This window comes from Tupaia chinensis, unplaced genomic scaffold (genome assembly GCF_000334495.1).
Source record: "Tupaia chinensis unplaced genomic scaffold, TupChi_1.0 Scaffold000527_1, whole genome shotgun sequence".
Classification (NCBI taxonomy): Eukaryota; Metazoa; Chordata; class Mammalia; order Scandentia; family Tupaiidae; genus Tupaia; species Tupaia belangeri.
In genome coordinates, this window is record NW_006160040.1 from 7,465,108 (window position 1) to 7,487,720 (window position 22,613).

Genomic DNA, 22,613 nt, shown 5'->3' on the forward strand with positions numbered 1-22,613 from the left:
CACACTAGCTGGGAAGCGAGAATGAGGAGGAGGTGGGGTACAAACCTGACATGTTTTTTTAAGCTTAACTCAGTAAATAACAATAGCTTACCAGTATAATTGCTTGGTCTTGGGCTCTGAGAGATTGGGGTTAATGTTTCTGTCCACTGTCCTGGGACTGAGTTACTGTGGGAGTCCACCTATGTCCCATCTGTATTTTTCCAAGCACGGCCTACCTGGCATGAGAAATGTGCTGGAACCAAGGTAAGTACAGGGGTGCGGGGAGCACCAGAGCTGGTGGAGTCGGGAAGATCCTTTGGAAGTTTACTGTGGATGTGAAGGGAGAATCCCAGGGCCAGGCCACAGAGGGGAGCTGGGGGAAAGCATCCCATATGTGAGGGCTAAGAGGGAAAAAGGAAGCAGCCCAAGAGCACATGCGGCAGGGAAAACAGACAGGAGAGGCTGAGGGCAAGCGAGGAGGAGCATCTAAAGCCACCATCTTGCCAGAGGGCAAGCTCTGATCTGTGGCAGGTAGCGCAGTGACTCAGAGAAAGGTCTCCTTGCTCTGCACCGAGTCCCAGGAGGAAGGGCTGCCCTCTCCTGACACACAGCACAGTGACTGGGAAGGCGAGTGCTAGAAGTGGCACAGAAAAGTAAACAGGGTGTTAAAAGGGATCCTTAAAACGAAAGTACAGTCTGCAAGTTAGGAGCGTGGGAGGTGGAGGCGTGTGTTCCTCCGCCGAGGAGCTGTGGGGTTTGCAGAGGAGACAGGGGAGCTTTGTGTACCCTGAGCCATGAGCCAGCTCCACTGTCTCTGTCTCTCGGGGCTGCTCCCTGGGCCCTAGCACCATGCAGGGGCTCCTCTTCCTCACCCTTCTCCTTGCTGCGCTGACACAGGTAAGTGCTTTCTTCTTGCTCTTGTCCTTCGGAGACTATCGCCATTCTCAGTTCTTCAGCCGAAGGTGAAAAAGAACATGGGGGAAGAAGAGGGCTAAGTTACTTGTGGAAAGGCTTCATGGAAATTTTCCTCTCCAAATAAAGTTCTGTTGTAGTTCATTAGCTTCACGAGTGAGATGTAAAACATTGCTCTCCTCCAGGTGATGGCATTGAAGTCCACTCAGATATGTTCGAACAGTCCCAAGGCTTACTACGTATTTTGTTATTGTAGTCCAGCACACACCACCTATTTGGGAAGCCGCAGTGCCGTGCTGCTGGGCACGGTGGAAGAAACCGTCTCTTCATGTGGGTTCCAGGCTGGGGCTCAACTTTCCAAAGCTGTTTGCAAAATGTGCAGAGTCCCTGGAAAAACACATTTTAACAAGTTTTTTTTTTCAGTTAAGCTTGTCCCCGGTTGAAAGGAGTGCTTTTGAAAAACGTTTGCATTTTTTAAACATTCTATGATTTAGTCTTTTCTCAATCCATGTGTTTCTCACTTCATAAAAGGAAATCAGTCCATGAAGGCTTTGAAATATTTCAAGCAACAGACCAAAGGGAAGTTTAATTTAATATGAGCATTTCATTGCGTGAGGTTTTTAAAATAAGATTAAAATGGGGTGACTTGATTATTGATTTATTTATGTGGTGGAGATTAATGCTGGCACAAGAGGTTTTTTTTTTTTTTTGGCATTTTCTGGTGAATTAGAAAATAGGGATGTGTCTCAGTTAACAGTTGATTGGGACCTTAAGTAGTAGATACAGCTTAGAAAACAAAATATTGGAAATTGCTTTATTATACAGAAAGAGAATGAAGTTTTCAAAAGGATCATGACAAGAAAGGAATGCTGTCTGTGGTCTAGGTCATGCCCACTGTTAGGGAGAAGATCACGCTGCCCAGGAGAAGTGAGATCGACCTTCTGCTACTCCACCTTTCTTGAGCAAAGTCTGCCACTACTATGGGTTGAGAGTTGTTCTTTTTTCTTATCCAGCAAGTGTTCCAACACAGAGAGAGGATAAATAAATCAAGAGAAAACCCAAAATAAATATAGAACAAAATAAATTATACATACAAATAAAATACAAACCAAAAACATACACACACAAAAGTTAAACATAGAGCCACAGAGCGTATTATTTTACATTTAACTTTGGCTTTATGACTTTTTGAAGGGTTTGATAACATCTACCCCTTGTCGAACATCTGCTGTGTGTAAGGCACGTGAGTCACCATCTAAATCTTCAAAATGACCTTGCAAGATGGGTATTACTGGTTCTATTTTATGGAGGAGGACTGAAGCTCAAAGATCAAATGGTAGGAAGTTATCTAAGATCAGAGGAGCTATGCAAAAGGTCAGCTCTATTGCCACAAACACTCATTCTTTCTATTGTACCGTTCCAATGATTCTTATGTTGTCTTCAAATTTTGCTTTTGAAAACAAAATATGTCTAGAGAAAAGAGAAGAATATAAGCCTTTTTATTTACCAACATATTTGCAATTTCTAGGCCTCTCCAGTTCTTCCTGTATTTAGGAGTTACTATCTATTGTAATTTCCTCTTGGACTGAAGATCTTCCTTTAGTATTTCTTGTGAGGCAAGAAATACAACTATCTGCTGGCCAAAATTTCCTTAAGGTATTGGTTGTCTGTGTTCCCTTTCACCTTCATTTTTTTTTCTTATTTTGGAGAGGTTTTTGCTATAGGGCGCGTGTGCTCGCCAGAAAGAGAGAGACAGGGAGACAGAAAGCGAGAAATCACCCCCCAGGGGGGATGGCCACGCTGCAATCCCTTCTCCTCCATTCTCCTCTCGGGATCTTGGGCATGCACGCACATGTGCCCGGCGGGAGTTTGAAGCCACAGGGTCCAGGACGCGAACCACGGTCGACTACGTGGGAGTCCAGCGACATAGCCATTACGCTAACTGCTGGTCCCCAGCTTCATTTTTGAAAGACAGCTTCACTGCATGTTGAATTCTAGGTTGGCAGGCTTTTTGTTTTTCCATTTCTTTTAGCATTGTCTCTGGGCATTTTCTTTTCTTTCTCTTCCTCTTCCTTTTGATGACAAGTTAGATCTCATGTGTATTGTTATTTTCCTGTAAGTCAATACTTCCATTCTCTCAGTCATGGCTTTCTCTTTCTTTTTAGATGATGCTGCATTTATACAATAACATGTATTAGATTAGATAAAACTAAACTAAGAGAGTCTTGTTAGTGGGCTTGCTTGTCAAGTTTATTCCAGGTTGAAGGGAGCAGGGGAATTATTCTAAGAATTAAGGGCATCTAAGTTAAAAAAAAAGTAGGCTGGGTTCAGCGGGTGGCATGGTGTTTAAAGTGCTGGAGTCCCACATGGCGGTTTGAATCCAGAACCTGGGGGCTTGAAAATCATGCCAGGGGTGTGTGTGTGTGTGTGTGTGTGTGTGTGTGCATACCCAAAAGCCTGGGAAGAGAATGGAAGAGAAAGGATTATAGCGTGGCCATCCTCCCTCCTGGTGGGTGATTTCTCACTTTCTCTCTGTTCACTCTCTGGTGACTGCATATGCCCTATGGCAAAAACCTAAAACAAAACAAAACAAAAAATAGGTAGGCTGATCTGAAACAGACATCTGGAGGTGAGAGGCCTAGACAAAAGAGACAGGAAGCTGACTGGGGATGTTCTCTGGGTGACTGCTCAATGAACTCTGGGAGCCTCTCCTGCAGTCTCGCCTTCCTCCTCTTGTCCCCCAGGCTCCTCTGCAGGCCTCTCTGGGGTCTGGCATTCTTTAAACTTCAGTTTGGTGGGCTTCTCTTGGGCAGCAAAGTGCTCTGCCCAGCCAGCTGTGGACTTCTCCAAGACTTCTCTTGATGAGCTTCTACTGTCTACTGTGTATCCTAAGTCCTGGCTGGGGTTAGTTCAATCTAACTACCCTTGATTCCATGAACTAAACATTGAGATTTAGTTCTATAAACTAATTGCCAGGCACTGCATTATGTTCCAATGAACCTTGAGTTCCAGAAGTTGGGTAGCTTTATGGGTAGTGGTGGAGACAGGCACTCATGCTGACAACTTCAGTACAAGGACTTGTACAAGGAGGGAAGGTTATGGAGAGCTTATTGGCAAACTTGATACCTAAACAGAAGGATACCTACAAAGAAGGAGTGAGACCCGGTAAAGAATATCCCAGGTAAGAGGAACGGCATCGTATATGCAGGGAAACTGCAAATACTTTAACTTTCTGGAACCTAAGGAAGATAAAGAATGCCAGAGATGAGGAGGGCCCTGAATGCTGTGCTGAAGGGTTTCAGCTTTCTTGTATGTCAGTAACTTTCTGGTGCGAATGATGAAAGAGAGGGCGAAATCTAGGTAAGCCTCCTGGCTCGGGAACCTGAGTGGACAGCAGCACCACTCTTTAAAATGGGAATTGCTAGCTAAGGATCCATCTGTCGGCAGAAGGGAGAAAACAAAGTACAGATAGGACATCAAAGTGGACATGCTCAGGAGCAATTAATGAGCAATTAAGGGAGGAGGTCTAAGCACAGGTGAGAGAAACAACTGATTTGTTCAGTGTCAAAGCTGGTCTGCAGCAGGAGCTAGACTAGAAGGAAGGAGGGTAAGCATTGAGAGCTCCAGCGCTGGGACCTGCCTGCCTGATTTCAATCCTTCTTCTACCACTTACATGACATGTAGCCTGTGACAGGCTAAGAACTCTGAGCCTCATGGCCCTCATCTGTAAAATGGAGTTGCCTATGGCGACCATGACAAATCATCACAAACTTGGTGGCTTAAGGGCAAGCTGGTGCATGGTGGTTAAAGTGGCTGGATCCCACAGGGGTGACTGCATGGTCTGAGTCTTAGACCGGTGGCCTGAAAAACACACCAGGCACATGTGCCTGTATGCCCCAAATCTGGAGAGGAGAGTGGACGGGAGGAGAGAGAGGTGTGACCATCCCCCTGGGGGTGCTTTCTCATTTTCCCTCTTTCTCTGTCTGTCTCTGGCAGTGCACATACTCTAGAGCAAACTAAAACCAAAACCAAACCCCCACAGATTTATTACCTTGCAATTCTGGACATCTCAAGTCTGAAAATAGGCCTTCTAGGGCCAAAATCGAGTGCCTGCAGGACCACATTCCTTCTGGAAGCTCCGGGAGAAAATCCATTCTTTCCCTTTCCTACTTCGAAAGGCTGCTCTGGTGGCATCCTTTGCTGCTGCCCGTCTCTGGGGGTTGGGGTGTGACTACTTTGCATATAAACAGGTTCCAGGAATTAGGACATGGACGTCTTTGAGGGGATCATTATTGCGCCTGTCACTTCAGGTACTAACTACTGCATACTGTTGTTAGGAAGATTAAATGAGATAACCATGTAAAGCACATAGGGAGTGTCAATACATACAATAAATAAAACATTTAAATAAGTATTTCTTGTGATTACAAGACAAACATTAGTCAAAGACCTTGCACTCAGGAAGCTAATATTCCTGACGTGGGAATTGGAAAATAAACAAGTAAACTGAAATATATGTGATAAGGCAGGTGGTAAGAAGGTCTATGGAACAAAGGCTAGGATGCTTTTTAATAAAGGGAGGACAAAGGGCCTAATTTGGAAATTTGAACTCAGACCCAAAGAAAGTATAAGAGTGAGCCATGAAGATAGAGAGGCGAGCACAGTCTGAGTGCTGGAAGAACACGGGGGTTAGGGTAGCTCAGTGAAGGGAATGTAGGGTCAGTATGTGTGGCAAAGTAAGCCAGAGAGTGGGGGCTGGATGCTGCTGGGTCTTGGAGCATAGTGTGGGTTTTTACACTGAAATGGGAAGCCATGAAAAAATCATTCCTGGGAACCAGCAGTTAGCGTAATGGCTATGTCGCTGGATTCCCACGTAGTCGACCGCGGTTCATGTCCCGGACCCGGTGGCTTCAAACTCACGCCAGGCGCGTGTGCGTGCGTGTCCAAGATCCTGAGAGGAGAATGGAGGAGAAGGGATTGCGGCGTGACCATCCCCCCTGGGGGGTGATTTCTCGCTTTCTGTCTCTATGTCTCTCTCTGTCTGTCTGGCGAGCGCACGCACCCTACAGTGAAAATCTCTCCAAAAAAAAGAAAAAAAAAAATCATTCCTCATGAGCAAAAAGAGATATAACCGATTTGCTCTTAAAGAATAATTCTGGATGCAGGATTCAGAGTGGACAAAGAGGGAAGCAAGGAGAGCCTTCAGGAGGCCATCATAATTGTCTAAGTGAAAAACAATGGGGTTGGATCACAATAGTAGCAGAGAATGATTAATAAATGATTGACGTATACAGATAAAACGATCAGGATGGGTATATATTAAAGGTGTAACCTGCATGATTTACTGATGGGATTAGATGTAAAATGTGAAAAAGAAACGTTAAGGATGATCTGATTCCAAAGGATTTTGACATTTGCTTGAACAGGGAAGTGTACAGAAGAGTAGACTGGTAGGAGTGGTACACGGTGTTTATGTCCTGGGACTTCCCTCTACTAGACTCATGTGCCTGTTCTCGCTCTTTCCTCCATGTCTCGCTCTTGGAAGATCAGTACACTTAAAAAACTTTGGTATGCCTACTAAATGCCTAAGTGGAGATGGTAAGTAGGCCTTTGAGTCTGAGTTGGAATAAAGTCTGGGTGGGATATAGGAGAGGAAGGGAAGATACTTCAGGGATGTTAGCCACAGGGGGCTCCCATGTTTAACAATCAGGAGGATGTGAAGAAACTGGCAAAGGAAACTGAAAAGAAATCAGCGAGAAGAGAGAAATAAAAGTGATGTCTGAGAAACTGGGTCAAGAATAGCTTAAGAGTGAGATTGTGTCAATGCTGAGAGATAAACCATCCTGTATTATGCCTATTTGGGGGAAATCTTGTATTCTTGTAAGGCCTCTGAAATAAGTGTGAGGAGCCATTCTAAAGTCATTTTCGTTCTCAAATACAGTTCTGCTGCAGAGCACAGGGTGCTGGGCTGTTAGACACGATACCTGAAGACAAGCCATCTGCAGGAAGGCCTGGAGAAGCAGACGCACATCAGCGTAAGCAGTTTTGTCACTGGCCTTGCAAATGTCATCAGAAGCCCAGTTGCCCTCCTGGAGTGAGCTTGGTGAGGGATGGCTGTGGATGCTGTAAAATTTGTGCCAAGCAACCAGGGGACATCTGCAATGAAGCTGACCTCTGTGACCCACACAAAGGGTTATACTGTGACTACTCAGCCGACAGGCCTAGGTACGAGACCGGAGTGTGTGCATGTAAGTGTCTTCTTTAGGACCTACTGGAAAAGGCGGAGTCTAGGTACATTTTTTTCTGCACTTGTTAATTTGGAGTGATCAAGCTTAGTTTGGCTAGATACAAAGAAGATTCAGTTTTCACCTAGAAGTGGGACTGGCTGTGTTGCATTGGGCACTGTGTGAAAATAGCAGATGCTTAGATACATTCACAAACCTATTGTTTTCATCACATCAAAGTGATCTTGCAATTCTCAGGTAATTGCTAATGATAGAAAATAGGAGAAACAATGTAAACAGAACCTGACTTCTTAAAGTACCACACAACAGTTTTTGTTAATACCATCAAAACCAATCTGAGGGCCAGCCAGTGGCACAGTGGTTAAGGAGGTAGGATCTCACATGGTTGACTTGGTGAAGTTTGAGTCCTGGATCTGATGTTTTGAGAAACATACCAGTTATCTAAACATGCATGCCCCAAATTCCTACAAGAGGTACCTGCAGCGTGACCATTCTCTATGGGGGCTGCTTTTTCCTCTCCCACCCTCTTAGTCTCTGGCTAGTGTGCAAGCTCTCTAGCAAAAAAGAAAAAAATTCCTCAGGATAGAGAGCTATTTATGTCAGCTGGGCAGTTTAGTCATTTTATAGAAAAGTCTAAGTGGGAAGAAATTACCACAAGAAATTTGGTTGAGCACATGGAATCTTTGGAGCCGGCCTGAATGTGTAGAGTCCTTCCAGTCTAATAGTCTGGTGCTCCTGTTAGTCCTTCCAGTCTAATAGTCTGGTGTACTGTATTAGGTAAGAATATGGGTCTGGGTTCAAATCCTGATTGCTCTGCTGTATGATCTTGATCAAGTTGTTTAAGCTCTCTGTGCCTCTGTCACATCAAATGTACCTATCTTACAGAGTTGCTGGGAGGATTGAATGAAATCATGATATAAAACCTGAAATATCTAACACAACATCTGGAATATAGCAGACTTTCAAAACTGTTTATTATTTACGGGAATTCTATGGGGCAAACATGATCTGTTAAAGATTCTGGCAGTCAAGACATTCTTTTATCCCAAACTGGGCAGGATATCTCAGTAAGCTAAGAAACACTTGATATCCGTGACGGAGTCAGGCTCTGTGACCAGCAACTGGGGACACAGCAGAGGAAATGAGAGACACAGACCCTGCCTTCACAGAATGGAAGCTTCTCGTGTCAGAAAGATCTTTCCCCAAGTAATTTTACATAAAGTGTTATGAGACTTGTAACAGTGCATGAGAATGGGAATGGGATGACAAATCTAGCCCACACTGTGTTTTTATAAATAATATTTTATTGAAACACAACCCAGTCATTGATATATAGCGTATGGCTGTCTCAGAGTCAGTAGTTTTCACAGAAACTGTATGGCCTCCAGTGACTAAGATGTTTACCATAGGGGCCTTTATGGAAAATTTGCAATCTCAGATCTAGAACAATGTTTTAAAAACTTAATTTTAAATAAAGGCTCCTTTCTAGTCTTAGAAATTAATAAGGACCCAAAGAGCTTTTGTTCATATGGGTTTTTATGTGTTGATAGTTAATAGATTAGAGATTTAAAGATATTTGTTAATTCATTTAAAAATAAGAAACCCTGGACCAGCTGGTCACAGGTGGTTAAGACTCAAACCACATGGCTGGCTGGCTATGTGGTTTGAGTCTCAGACCTGGCAGCTTGAGAAACATGCTGGGTGTATGTGCACCTGTGACCAAAATCTCAAAAGGAGGGAGAAATGAAGAAGGGATTATAGCGTGATCATTCCCTGTGAGGGGATGCTTTTTCACTTTCTCTGTCTCTCCAGTGAGCACATGTGCCCTCTGGCAAATTAAACCAAACAAACAAACACATTTTAAGTTAATATATTTTTTATGAAAAACTTGTTTTTCAAAACAAAGCAAACTTTAGTAAGTGGCATTGTTATACATTTTGCAAATTTCTCTAGTGTCTAGCACAACAGAGGATAGCTGATTCCCACATCTGCTTCGGCTTCCAATCTGTTGCTATGTTTTTCTGCTTGAAATGAGAGTTTTCAAAAAGTTAATGGAAAATAGGAAAGATTATCCATGGATTTCAAGTGTTGTTGGTTTTTTTTTTGTTTGTTTGGTTTTTTTTTTTAGGCTTTTGCTATAGGGTGAATGTGCTTGCCAGAAAGACAGAGACAGAGAGATAGAAAGCAAGAGATCACCCCCCAGGGGGGATGGCGATGCCACAATCCCTTCTCCATTCTTCTCTCAGGATCTTGGGCACACACGCACATGTGTCTGGTGTGAGTTTAAGCCGCCGAGTCCAGGACTCGAACCGTGGTCAACTAAATGCCAAAATAAACTCATACTTTAATTCTGTTTTTCCATGAACTTTGTAAAACCCCTTCATATATGACTTTGCATAGATATGTAATACAAAGAGAAAGGAAGAAAGGAGTACGTTTTATTTTTTTTCATAGAGGGCATATGTACTCATCAGAAACAGACAGAGGGAGAGGAACAGGAGAAAACACCCCATTTAGAATGGTCATGCTGCAATCCATCTCCTTTGGTATTTTGGGCACACACGCACACATGTAATCTTTCTCCTTTCAGTATTTTGGGCACTCATGAAACATGTGTCTGGCATGTTTCTCAAGCCAGTGGGTCAGGACTCATACCACGCAATCAGATGTAGGAAATCTTGTTGCCTTAAGCAAATCCCACAGAGCGGGTCCAAGTTCTTTTCCCCTTAATTGTCAGTGCATGTATTCCCTGGAGAGAGACAGAGAAAGAGGAAGTCAGAGAAAAGCACCCCCAGATGGGTGTAGTCATGCTGCAGTCACCTCTCTTCTATCTTTCCACCTCATCTGTATTTCGGGAATGTACACAGGTACCTGGTGTGTCCATAAACTGCTGGGACAGGGATCTGAACTGTGGTTTACCATATAGGATCCAGCTCTCTTAACCATTAGGTCAAGGGGCTGGCTCTGAAAGGAATATATATATTTTAAAGAATTATTTCTTTAAATTTATTTATTTATCATTATTATTATTCAATTCAACCAGAGAGAGACAGAGAGTAAGCGAGAGAGAGAGAGAAAAAGCAAGCCACCAGGTCTAGGACTCGAACCATAATCATTCATGTGGGAATTCAGCACCTTAACCCCATGCCACCTGCTGGCCCTGAAAGGAATATTTTTAAACAGAATTTTCAGATAATTGTGAATACATTTTTTTGATATCAAAAATTGATGAGTGGTAGTTTAGTAAAATTTAGCTGCATCATGGAATCTGAAACCACCTCAATGAACTTTTAGCTCTATGATATTAAAATACATTGGTGTATCCTGGAATGAGACTTTTACTAATGTATAATTAGGTTATTTTATGAATTGGTTATTTGGGAAATATCAGTTTCCTGTGTTATGTAGATGCTCAACATAATGATGTAATTAATTCTATAGTACTAAAAAATCACATTAATTTTCTCATCAGAAAAGTCTGTATGTTGAGTAGGTATAAAAATACAAGTTTTCAAAAATTAGTTTTTTCTTGAAAGCTTGAATTCTATCATTGCAACAAATGTCAGTTGTTTTTCCTGAAGTGACAGGCCACTTTGTTCCCAAAACACCCACATCTGAATAACTAGTTATCTGTCAGTCATTTCTTCAAGTAAAATCCCCACTAAAAAAGTAGCTAGTTTGGCTCATGACCTTCACAATAGCACAGGGGACTTTCCTCAACAGTTAATGTTTTATGTATACTTCCTATTTTGTCCTACAGAATATAAGGAAGATAAGCACTTGACAGGTAAGATTTCATAACAATAATCCTTTTTACTGTGCCATTAAGGACATTCTTTGGTGAAACATGCATGGCATGAGGAGGGAAAATACCATGACTGCCTGTATAGTTTGATTCATGCTAAGGTGTCAGCAGTTTTAGCCACCATTGCTTTTGTACCACCCGTGAAAATATCCACATGGCGAAAAAGATCAATTACTGCTTCGTATATACAAGAGTTTTGACCCTGTAGATCCTGAAAGCATCTCAGATACTGCCAAGGGGTGATGGACCACACTTGGAAAACTGCTGATCCTGAAGGTCAAGAATATCCCTCAGAGGAAGTGAAAGTCCCCTGCAGTTCTTTTAGCAACGACAAAAATGTCTCCTTGCAGTACTGTAGTTAAATAAATGATGGTTTCTTGTAACATTCACTTACCCTGTCTAAGAAATTTATTTTAAAGAAGACTGAGTCTGCCCTGAGAGCTGAGATCTAGTGCTTTCAGGGATAAGAGCAATGAAGATGTTCTGCCGAGAAGTCACCCCGGTAGAGCCCCTTCTGTCCTTTTCTCTTTGTCTCTGTCTCTGTCTCTTTTCACTTTTTTTTTGTTTTTAAAAATAAATAAATAAATTTTGTTTGTTTGCTTTTTCTTTTTTCTCTTTTTTCTTTCTCTCTGTTTTTGTTTTTTCTTAATCCTTTTTCTCTTACTTCATCACTTTGCTGCTCAACCTCCATGCACTGAATGTCTACACAGGTCTATGTAAAAAGAAGCCAAGCATTCGAATACTATTAGGGTCCTCATATTCCTCAACTCTCACTGAATCTGCGACACAAAGGGAGAAAAATGGAATGCCAAAGAGTTTGCAGACCAATTCCTCCTGACTGCACCTGACTGCTCAGATTGAATTTATAGAAATTAGGAAGAAATGAATAACCTATCAGATGATTAGAAATCACTGCAGAGGCACAAGAAATATGAGAAACCAAGAAAATACCTTTCCCCCAAGGAAAAAGAATAACACTTCTTCACCCACAGACAGTACAATGGAACTCGTGGAAATGTCTAATAAAGAATTCAGAATATTGATTGGGACAAAGGTAACAGAGATGGAAGAGAAGGGAGACAATGAACTCCAGAAGAAAATAGCTGATGAGTTCCAGGAGGTGAGGAAGCTCTTGTGAGAGCTGAAAGAGGAAATATACACCATAAAAAGAATCAAATATAACTGTTGGAGATGAAGGCTGTAATTCAGGAAGTCAAAACCTTCTGTGAAAGTAATAAAAGCAGACTATACAGAAAATTGAATCTTAGATGTAGAAGACAGAATCGCTGGACTAGTAAAATCCACCACGAAGACTGAGAAAATAGCCCCAAAAATGAGAATAATATACGAGAAATACTAGATACTATTAAACGTCCAAACATCTGGCTAATTGGTATCCCCTTAATAAGGGGATTGATAATCTATTCCATAAAATCCTGAAAGAAAACTTACCAAACTTAGAGAGAGCCATTCAAAGATCCAGACCCAAGAAATACAAAGCTCCCCAAATAGGATCAACCCAAGAAGAACTTCTCCAAGACACAGTATAGCCAGAATGACCAGAACCACAGACAAAGACAAGATAGTAAGACTGGCAAGAGAGAAACATCAAGTCACCTACAAATGACATCCCATCAGGCTAACAGCGAACCTCTCATCAGAAACAACGTGAGCAAGGAAAGAATGAGAAAATACACTCAAAGTGTTAAGTGAAAACCAATTTCAACCAAGAATACTATATCTGGAAAGATTATCTTTCATATGGGAAGAGAAGACAAGAACATTCTCAGATAAACAAAATCTGCAAGAATTTACCAACACTAGACCAGTTCTCCAAGAAGTTCTGAAGGGAGTGCTATCCCAGGAAAACCAAAGTTAGACACAGAAATGAGTTCTAAAATGACTAAGAAAATGGCCAGCTTAATGGTAGGGAAAAGTCCAGAGATAAACGTTATCTTCCAGAATATAAACAGAAAGATGGGACCACAGCAGAAGATAAAGTACATGAATTTGAACTGGTGAAATAAAATTTTATGACTTTTGACTAAAACATTACTGATTTCCTATGCTTTGTTTTCCATTGTTAAGGATTTTTGTCTTCTCTTGAATTGTGGACAGGTCCATGTACCCACTACTCAAGCAGAATCCTAACCTGTTTCCTGGCTTTACGTATTAAACAAAGTTCTCTTAACATTTTTTAAATTTTGATTTATTAAAGCTAAAACTGCTTTTCTTGAAATTAGAAAATATGCTTAAAATATATTTAAAAAAATACCTATTTAATGATCACAGTAAACTACATAGCCTCGGCTAGGTGCTACTTTACAGTATCTTCATCCTACCCACAGAGTTTCATGCCTAAAGTGAACATGTGTTCACAGATATGTATATATCAGCTGAACTTACTATTGAAAGTATTTAGATTAATTTGTGAATCAATAAAATGTGGGAAAGAATAAAGGAATGGAAAACAACTACAGATACCAGAGACAGGGTGGGAGGAGAATGGGAAATGGCAAAGGGTGAGAAATAGGGGGGGGAAACAAGAAATGGAAAATTATTTGTTGACAATAACATGTCAACAAATTAAGCCATTTTACAGTGTATTCTGGATGGGAAATCACATTTTGTATGCTGTGGTGATGTTCAGTGAAAAAATGTAAAATAAATTAATTTTAAAAAAAGAAATCTATTTTAGCCTATTGTTGAACATTTGGGGGAAATCAGTCTCGCTAGGCATCGACCCATCTCTCAGATTTATGATAATCATCTCACTGCCATAATTACAATTTAAAAAAAATTTTTTTTAAATGAACTTTACTCCAGAACTAGGTCTTTACTTGGTCTAAATTCTGGAAGTGGTCACTTGGGTCACTTGTATAGCCTAAAATATTATGAAAATGCCTCATTTTATAATTTCTACAAATGTTCTGTGAAGAGGTTCTAAATGAAGCCTAAGACTTGAAAAACTGTACTTCATAAAGGAGATGGCTACTTCTAAGGTTTGTCATTACAGGGTGACTATCACGAGTTAGGGCTTCCTTGGTGATTGTGCTCATTTCTCGTTTCAGACCTGATAGCTGTTGGGTGTGAGTTCAGTGGCGTTCATTACTATAATGGCCAGGTGTTCCAGCCCAGTCCCCTGTTTACTTGCCTCTGTGTGAGCGGGGCCATTGGATGCACACCTCGCTTCATACCAAAGCTGGACAACAGTCACTGCTCTGGAGCTAATGGCCGGAAGAAGTCTGACCTACTACACTGTGGCCTGGGGCCACTACAACAGCAGCTTTCAACACGCTACAAAACAATGCCAGGTGCTCATAGCAGAGCTATGTCATGTATGACTTTTGGTGGTTTTCTGTTAACATTTTTTTTTTTAAAAAAAGATTTTTGCCATAGGGCATACATGTGCCAGACAGAAATAATGAGAGGGAGGCGAGAAATCACCCCTCAGGGACCAGCAGTTAGTGTAATGGCTATGTTGCTGGACTCCCACGTAGTCGACTGTGGTTCAAGTCCCGGACCTGGTGGCTTAAACTCATGCCAGGTGCGTGTGTGTTCGTGCCCACGATCCGAAGAGGAGAAAGGAGGAGAAGGGATTGCAGCATGGCCATCCCCCCTGAGGGGTGATTTCTCGCTTTCTATCTCTCTGTCTCTCTCTGTCTTTCTGGCGAGCGCATGCACCCTATAGCGAAAACCTCTCCAAAAAAAAGAAAAAAAAAATTAAAAAGAAATCACCTCTCAGGGGGCAAGGCCATGCTGCAGTCCCTTTTAGTCTATTCTCTTCCTGGGATTTTGGGCACACACATGCACACACACACACACACACACACACACACACGCCTAGCATTTGTTTCAAGCCACAGGATCCAGGATTTGAACCACGATCAGTCATGTGGGAGTCCAGTGTCTTAACCACCATGCCACCTGCTGTCCCCTCATGTTAACTTTATGTATCAAGGGTACTTAGTAAGTACTTACGGATTGGTGATCACAGTGAGACTGTGAGTACAGCATCTTATTCAGTCTTTGCCACAGCAGGTATAGTTGAAGTATCTGAAAAGGAAACTTTAAAAGGTTTTAGATTTTTACGATAAACTATTCCAGTTTTAAAACCTTTACTTGGACTGTCCCTGTAGCATAGTGGTTAAGTGCTATGTGGAGTGAGTTGGTTCCTACATAGCTGACCACAGTCTGAATCCTGGCCCTGGTGGCTTGAAAAAATGTGTGGGGCACATGTGCATTTGTGCCCCAAATCCTGATAGGAAGAAGAAATGGGGGAAAAAGAATTGTGGCACGACCATGCCCCATTGGGAGTGCTCTTTCTCTGGTGAGCACACAAGCCATCTGGCAATGGAAAAAAAAGAAAGCTCTACTAGGTCAGGAAGCTTTTCTAAAATCTTCTATGTCTGCTTATGCCACTTCTTCTCAGGAAAACAGTAGTTTCCAAATACCGTTCACATGTACCCTGAAAAAATTTCTTTTTGTATCATTCTATTATGGGCAAGAGTTTTAACCATACACTTGTCAAAATTTTCAAAGGCAAGTTTTCTAGTTTATACAAGTAGAAATGGAAGGCTACTGAGTATAAATGTTTGAGGACTGATACATGTTTTGAACTTGTATTGTTTTTAAAAATTAGAAAACTGATATAAAGCCCTTTCATTCAATTTTCATGAACTGGAAGTTTAACAATTACCAGTCTTGCTCTTTGTAAACACACACACACACACACACACACACACACACACACACAGGCACTTTGAAGTAGGCTGCCCATGTATGTAGATAGTGCAGGTAATAGGAGGCCTGTTTTCTTGTTCACATCCAGAAATCAACTATGTTTTTGAAATTTAAGCTTTGTGAAAGATGCCGTGGAAATACAGAATAAGCTAAAAACTCCTAAGTTCACATTTATGATGCAGATATTTAATAAAAGCAACTGTAATCAAAGAAATTGGTTTTAGATATGTAAAAAAAATAAACTATATGAGAGGAATATCCTCAGGGACTCTGATCACATCAGTTAATTTGACGTAATTAAAATGTACAAGATCGTGGTGAATTTCCATTATAATAAATACACAACTAACAGGATGACAGTACTAATACTCTAAACCTCTGAAATGATAAGCCAAATTGTTCTTTTTCCAAGATGTACGGTCGTAGTTGGTTTTCTGCATTGGATCTGAGTTACTTGACATAAAACTCTTCTTAGAATCCATGTATGAATCTTCCTGAATAGACTGCTTTAGAGCAGTGGTTTTCCGCAAGTAAAGCCTTTGGATCAGGTTCAAAGTGGTCCTAATTGTGGGGTAAGAGCAGTTTCAAAGAAAGCACACACTTCAAAGTGACTGATATTTCAATGTCAATATATTGTCAAGAAGGCATTTTTCTGAGTCTTTCCATAATTAAAAAATTTTTTTAAGTTTTTTTTTTTTTTGTTATAGGAGGCATGTGCTTGCTGAAAAGACAGAGACAGACAGACTGAAAGTTAGAAATTACTCCTTGTGGGGATGACCACTCCACAATATCTTCTCTTTCATTCTTCTCTTGGGATTTTGGACATGGACACGTATGCGCCTGGCATGAGATTTAAGCTGCCAAGTCTAGGACTTGATCTGTGGTCGACTACATGGGAGTCCAGCGACATAAATGTTACACCATCTGCTGGTTCCTGAGTCTTTTTAGAGTTTTAAATGGATTTTTTTAAGCAAAAATAACCAGGATTATGTTACACTCAAATTATAATCTTACTCCCAAAGCATTCATTTTAAGATGCATATTAAACCTTAAGGAACTACCCCAAGACAACAAATGGGTATGCAGTTTGTTTAGAAGAAAACAAGGATCTGATCTATTTACGAATATAAGGAGGTATCAAAGGACTTACATGGAGATGAAAGGATTATTATGCCTCTGATACTTTCACTTCTCCTCTTCCTCTATTTCTCCTAAGCAGCAGACACACCCACTTGATGACTAATCCATCCACAGATCCACTCATTTTCTGTTTTTCCATGAGTGATTTGAAATGGCTAGCCAAGAGTATTGTGGGCCTGATAACATAAGAGAATGTACTAATTAAGTGAATGAATAAATGAATGTGATTACACATTTGCCATGACTTGGTATACAATGTCATTTTAGTTCAGTGTAAATTACTTCAATCTATTAGAGAATTTTCTAAAAGACTAGCTGAAAACAAGAAGAGGAATAGCCTCTGTGATACGATTGGTCACATACCAGACTGCAGAGCTGGAAGCCATATTCTGGCTGCAGTTCAAGTCCCCAGTCTATGTGGCCTGAAAACATTCTGTGAGTGTGTGTATGTGTGTGTGAACGTGCACCATGTGACCACCATCTTGATGGGCTAGAGAACTGGAAGAAGAAGATTGGGAGATTGTAGTGTGATTGAGCCAATGAAAGGCAGTTCTCTTTCTTTGCACCTATCATGAATCAACAAAAAAAAAAAAAAGAAAAAAAAGAAAAGCAAAAATTGGCCTCATTCATAGTCAAATTATCAAATATAACTTTTATATTTAATATTGCAATATATCATGAAATTTTAACATTAAGATCACATTGTTCTGATTAATATCTCAAACCTACTAATATTTATATTTATTTCAATATCTGTGGGAAATAATATCAAGTATGAGGCAAAAACCAGGAAAAAAACAGTACTTAGCACTCAGAGGACAGATGCAAGTGGGTAAATCTACTCAGTTTCCAAAAGATAAAGTATTTTTATTCTTCCTAAGAAATGAGACTATAGGGCCTGTGGGTGGCATGGTGATTAAGGTGCTGGATCCCACATGGCTTTCTCTGGGCTTTGAATCTTGGACCCAATGGCTTGAGAAGCACACTAGGCAAGTGTGTATGCATGCCCCAATCCTGAGAGAATGGAGAAGGGATTGAGGCATGGTCTTTCCCTTGGGGGGGAGGGGGGTGATTTCTCACTTCTTCTCTCTGGTGGGTACATGCACCCTATAGCAAAACTGAACAACAACAACAAAATTGGACTGTAACAGGACTGAAAGGTAATTTGGGGAGAAAAAGGGAGAGAGAATGATAAATTAGACTACAGCTGCTTTTACTCTGAGTTATAGCATATAAAGATTCATCTCTCTTAAATATTAGCTTAAAATTATTTAAAAAATGATTTATCTATGCAGATATATGTGTATATGTGTATGTATACACACTTTCCCTTAATTTTAGCTTACAGGAATCTCCCACTTATTTGGAAAAGAAAATGTCTTGTGCAAGCAACAAAGTGGACTCCTTGCTCCAGAACATGTGGGATGGGGATATCTAATAGGGTAACCAATGAAAACAGCAACTGTGAGATGAGAAAAGAGAAAAGACTGTGTTACATTCAGCCTTGCGACAGTCATATATCGAAGACTGTAAAGGTAAAGTGTAATTAGATTGAATTATAATTCAATGTTAAGAGAGTTCCTGTGTGTGTGTGTCTACGTGTATATGTATGTGTGCATATGTCAGAGGAAAGGTTAGCATTTGGCTCTTATAAAAAAAAATTACTACATGATAACTTTTTTCTCTGAAGAATTACCTTGCTATTTTTAAATATTTGCTATGGGGTTCGTGTGCTCACCAGAGAGAGAAGGAGAGTGAGCAAGCAAGCCACCAGGTCTGGGATTCTAACTAACCATGGTCAGCTATGTGGGAGTCCTGTGCTTTAACCACCATGCCACCTGCTGGCCCTTATGACTCTTAAAGTCAAACTATCCCAGAGTAAAACAGATTTTGTTCTGAACATGATGGTTAAGGTGCTGGACTCCCACATGGTCTACCATGGTTCAAGTACTGGACCTAGTGGCTTGAAAATCATGCAGGGTATGTGTACATGTGTGCTTGCCCAAAATCCCTAGGGAAGGATGGAGAAGAGTTTGGAACATGGCCATTTCCCCTAGGGGGTTATTTCTCATTTTCCCTCTCTGTCTCTCTCTGGAGAGCACACATGCCCTATGGCAAAAACCTAAAAAATAAAATAAAGTAAAATTAACTTCATTATAACTCAACATGAAACTATCTCAGAGTTTCAGAAAGAGATTTTCTTCTGAACGTACTTTTTTGGGAAAATTTGGTCAAGCAGAGAAATGTTAGCTGGTTGATTCTAGATATTCTTTTTTTTTTTTTTTTGAGAGGTTTTTGCTGCAGGGCGCGTGCGCTCGCCAGAAAGACAAAGAGAAACAGAGAGACAGAAAGCAAGAAATCACCCCTTAGGGGGGATGGCCATGCCGCAATCCCTTCTCCATTGTCCTCTTGAGATCTTGGGCACACACGCACACGCACCCAGCGTGAGTTTAAGCCACCGGTCCGGGCGGTCAACTACATGGGAGTCCAGCAACATAGCCATTATGTTAACGCTGGTCCCAATTCTAGATACTCTTAATATCTTAATAATGTGGCTCTTGATCAGCCTGGTTGGTTGTGGTACTCTTCTGTGTATAATTTTCTTTTTTAAATTTGAATTTCTTTTTCTATTTAATTGTATATAGCTGAATCAAAGCAATATATAACAGATTTTAATTGCTGTACCATAATTATGAAAACTGACTGTATTAGTTAGGGTTCTTTAGGGATACAGAGCCAACAGAATATATATACACATATAAGAAGGGATTTATTGGGAGAATCGGCTCATGCAATTACAGCAGCTGAGAAGATCCACAACAGGCCACCGGTAAGCTGGAGATTCTGGGATTCTGGTATCGTGCATCTGTCTGAGTCCCAAGGCCTCAGAGGCAGAGAAGCCACTGATGTAATTCAGTCTGAGGCTGAAAGCCTGAGGACCTGGGCAGGAGGCACTGGTGTAAATCCTGGAGTCTGAGAGCAAGTGAATCTTGAGATCTGAAGTTCAAGGCAACAGAAGTCTATCTTGCTTCCTCTCAAAAGTGATCCATTTGTCAGCAATAAGAGAACAAAAAGCAACCAGGAATATGGCTAACTTAATGGTAGGGACAAGTCTGGAAATATCAATAATAACATTGAATGTCAATGTATTAAATTCTCTGATCAGGAGACACAGACTGGCTGAATGGATTAGAAATCAGAAACCCTCCATCTGCTGCCTACAAGAAACCCATCTCATGGATAAAAACATACATAGACTAAAAGTGAAGGGCTGGAAAAAGGTATTCCATGCAAATGGAAACCAAAAAAGAGCAGGAGTCGCTAAACAGATTTCGGACAAGACAGACTTCAAGATGAAAACCGTAAGAAAAGACAAAGGGCATTATATAGTAATGAAAGGGCTAATTCACCAAGATATAATGCTTATAAACATCTGTGCACCGAACTCAGGAGCACCCAGATATGTAAAGGAAAGACTGCTAGATCGAAAGTGATCCATTTGCCTTCCATGTTTATTCTCCCCGGACCCTGTGGATTGAATCGTGCCTGCCCATACCGAGGGCAGACCTTCCCCACTTAGTCTACTCAGAGCCACATGTTATCTATCCTGAAACATCCATGGACATACCGAGAATAATGCTTTATCAGGTTTCTACATATTCCTAAACATCTAAAACTAACCATCACGCAGATATTATGAACATCAGAGGAGAGAAGTTCTGATATTTTTTTTCTTTTTTTTCTTGAGAGTTTTTTGCTATAGGGCGTGTGCACTCACCAGAAAGACAGAGACAGAGAGAGAGAGAGTGAAAAATCACCCCCGGGGGGATGGCCATGCCACAGTCCCTTCCCCTCCATTCTCCTCTTGGGATCTTGGGCACGTATGCACATATGCACGGCCTGAGTTTAAGCAACTGGGTCCAAGATTCGAACCACTGTCAACTACATGGGAGCCCAGTGACATAGCCATTATACTAACTTCTGGTCCCAAGAAGTCCTGATTTTAATTATATATCACCAGCTTGGAAGGGAGCCACACCACTTCCAAAATGCTCTGTGCTCAAATAGTAAACTTACCAAAGGACTGTGATAAAAATATTTACCCTAAGATTGCTTGGTATAACTGGAGCAGGTCTTACTTCTTATATGTAAAATGTCTCAGAAGAGTAATTTTTTTTTTTTTTTTGAGAGGTTTTTGCTATAGGGTGCGTGCGCTTGCCAGATAGAGAAAGACAGACAGAGAGATAGAAAGCAAGAAATCACCCCCCAGGGGGGATGGCCACACCGCAATCCCTTCTCCTCCATTCTTCTCTTGGGATCTTCTTGGGCATGCACGCACATGCGCCCAGCGTGAGTTTAAGCCACCAGGTCTGGGACTCGAACTGCGGTCGACTACGTGGGGGTCCAGCGACATAGCCATTACGCTAACTGCTGGTCCCCAGAAGAGTAATTTTAAAAAATGTTACAAAATCTTTCTCATCCCCAAGTTATTTGTCATATTAGCAAACTGACAACTCAACCATAAAGGAATTAATATATTTACTTATCTACTCAGTCACCCAGAACTGTCTAAGCTTTGTTTGGGAATTCACTATATTAGGTAAGTAAACATTAAACATGACATGGCCCTTGGTATTAAACAAAAGAGAAATTTTGATTTGTTTTGGAATTGAGTAAAGAATAGATAAAAAGCATTGAGGAGTGGGTCTTTATAAGATGGAACAAGAAAAAGGAAGACAGACCTTTGATGAGAGGATTTTTTTTTTTTAAGAGAGATTTTTGAGATAGGGTACGTGTACTTGCCAGAGAAGGAGACAGAGAGACAGAAAGTAAGAAATCACCCCCCAAGGGTGATGGCCATGCCACAATCCCCTCGTCCATTCTCCTCTGGTGAGAGGATATTAAAGGTAGACAGAAGAGGGTGCTGCAAGTCACTAAATAGCCACTGTTATTAATACCTCAGTAATAGTTATGGCTGCTTGATTATGCTATAAAGTGTTCTACATAATCTCATTTCTCTAAACTATTGTACTCATATAAATAACTGAAATAACTTTCTGTATCTTTTCAGATTCCCAAAGGAAAATCATGTCGACCTACTTTCCAACTCTCCAAAGCTGAAAAATTTGTCTTTTCTGGATGCTCAAGTACTCAGAGTTACAAACCCACTTTTTGTGGAATATGCTTGGACAAGAGATGCTGTGTCCCTAATAAGTCTAAAATGATCACCATTCAATTTGACTGCCCAAATGAAGGGTCATTTAAATGGAGGATGCTGTGGATTACATCTTGTGTATGTCAGAGAAACTGCAGAGAACCTGGAGATTTATCTTCTGAGCTCATGATTCTATAAAACTAAGCATTTTGGGGAAAAGTTAAGGTTAGACAATCACGTCATACAATAAAAAAACTAGAGTGGTTACAAAGGGCAGATCAGGTCACTGTATTTAAGGCATTAGAAGCTTTTAAAAAAGGTTCTCCTAAAAATATAAATACAATTTAGAAAACAAAATTGAACTTTTATTTCTAAAATATCTTGTAATCATGTAATCCACAGACATTGATACTGTCTAAGCATCCTATGTAGATCATACAATTTATAAGAAAAAGTTATTTTATAAGATTACCTGGAGTACTTTGTTGAAGATGTGTAAAAAGCATATTATATTTAAATTTTAATTTGTACTTAACAATGTAGCCCTGGCTCCTATCAGATGATAACCCTAAGGCAAATAAAATTCTGGATTAATTTTTGAATAGAAATAAGATTAAACTGTAAATATATTTAT

General features: G+C 40.7%; 1 protein-coding gene across 1 annotated transcript; it reads left to right on the plus strand.

The window, feature by feature from the left end:
* The first annotated feature begins 412 nt into the window (after positions 1-412).
* On the plus strand, positions 413-22,575 carry CCN6 (cellular communication network factor 6). Its single transcript, XM_006157010.2, has 5 exons — positions 413-876; positions 6,833-7,139; positions 14,013-14,255; positions 18,166-18,359; positions 21,896-22,575. The coding sequence occupies exons 1-5, from the start codon at positions 829-831 to the stop codon at positions 22,175-22,177; spliced, it is 1,074 nt and encodes a 357-aa protein (XP_006157072.1). The 5' UTR covers positions 413-828; the 3' UTR covers positions 22,178-22,575.
* The last annotated feature ends 38 nt before the right edge of the window (positions 22,576-22,613 follow it).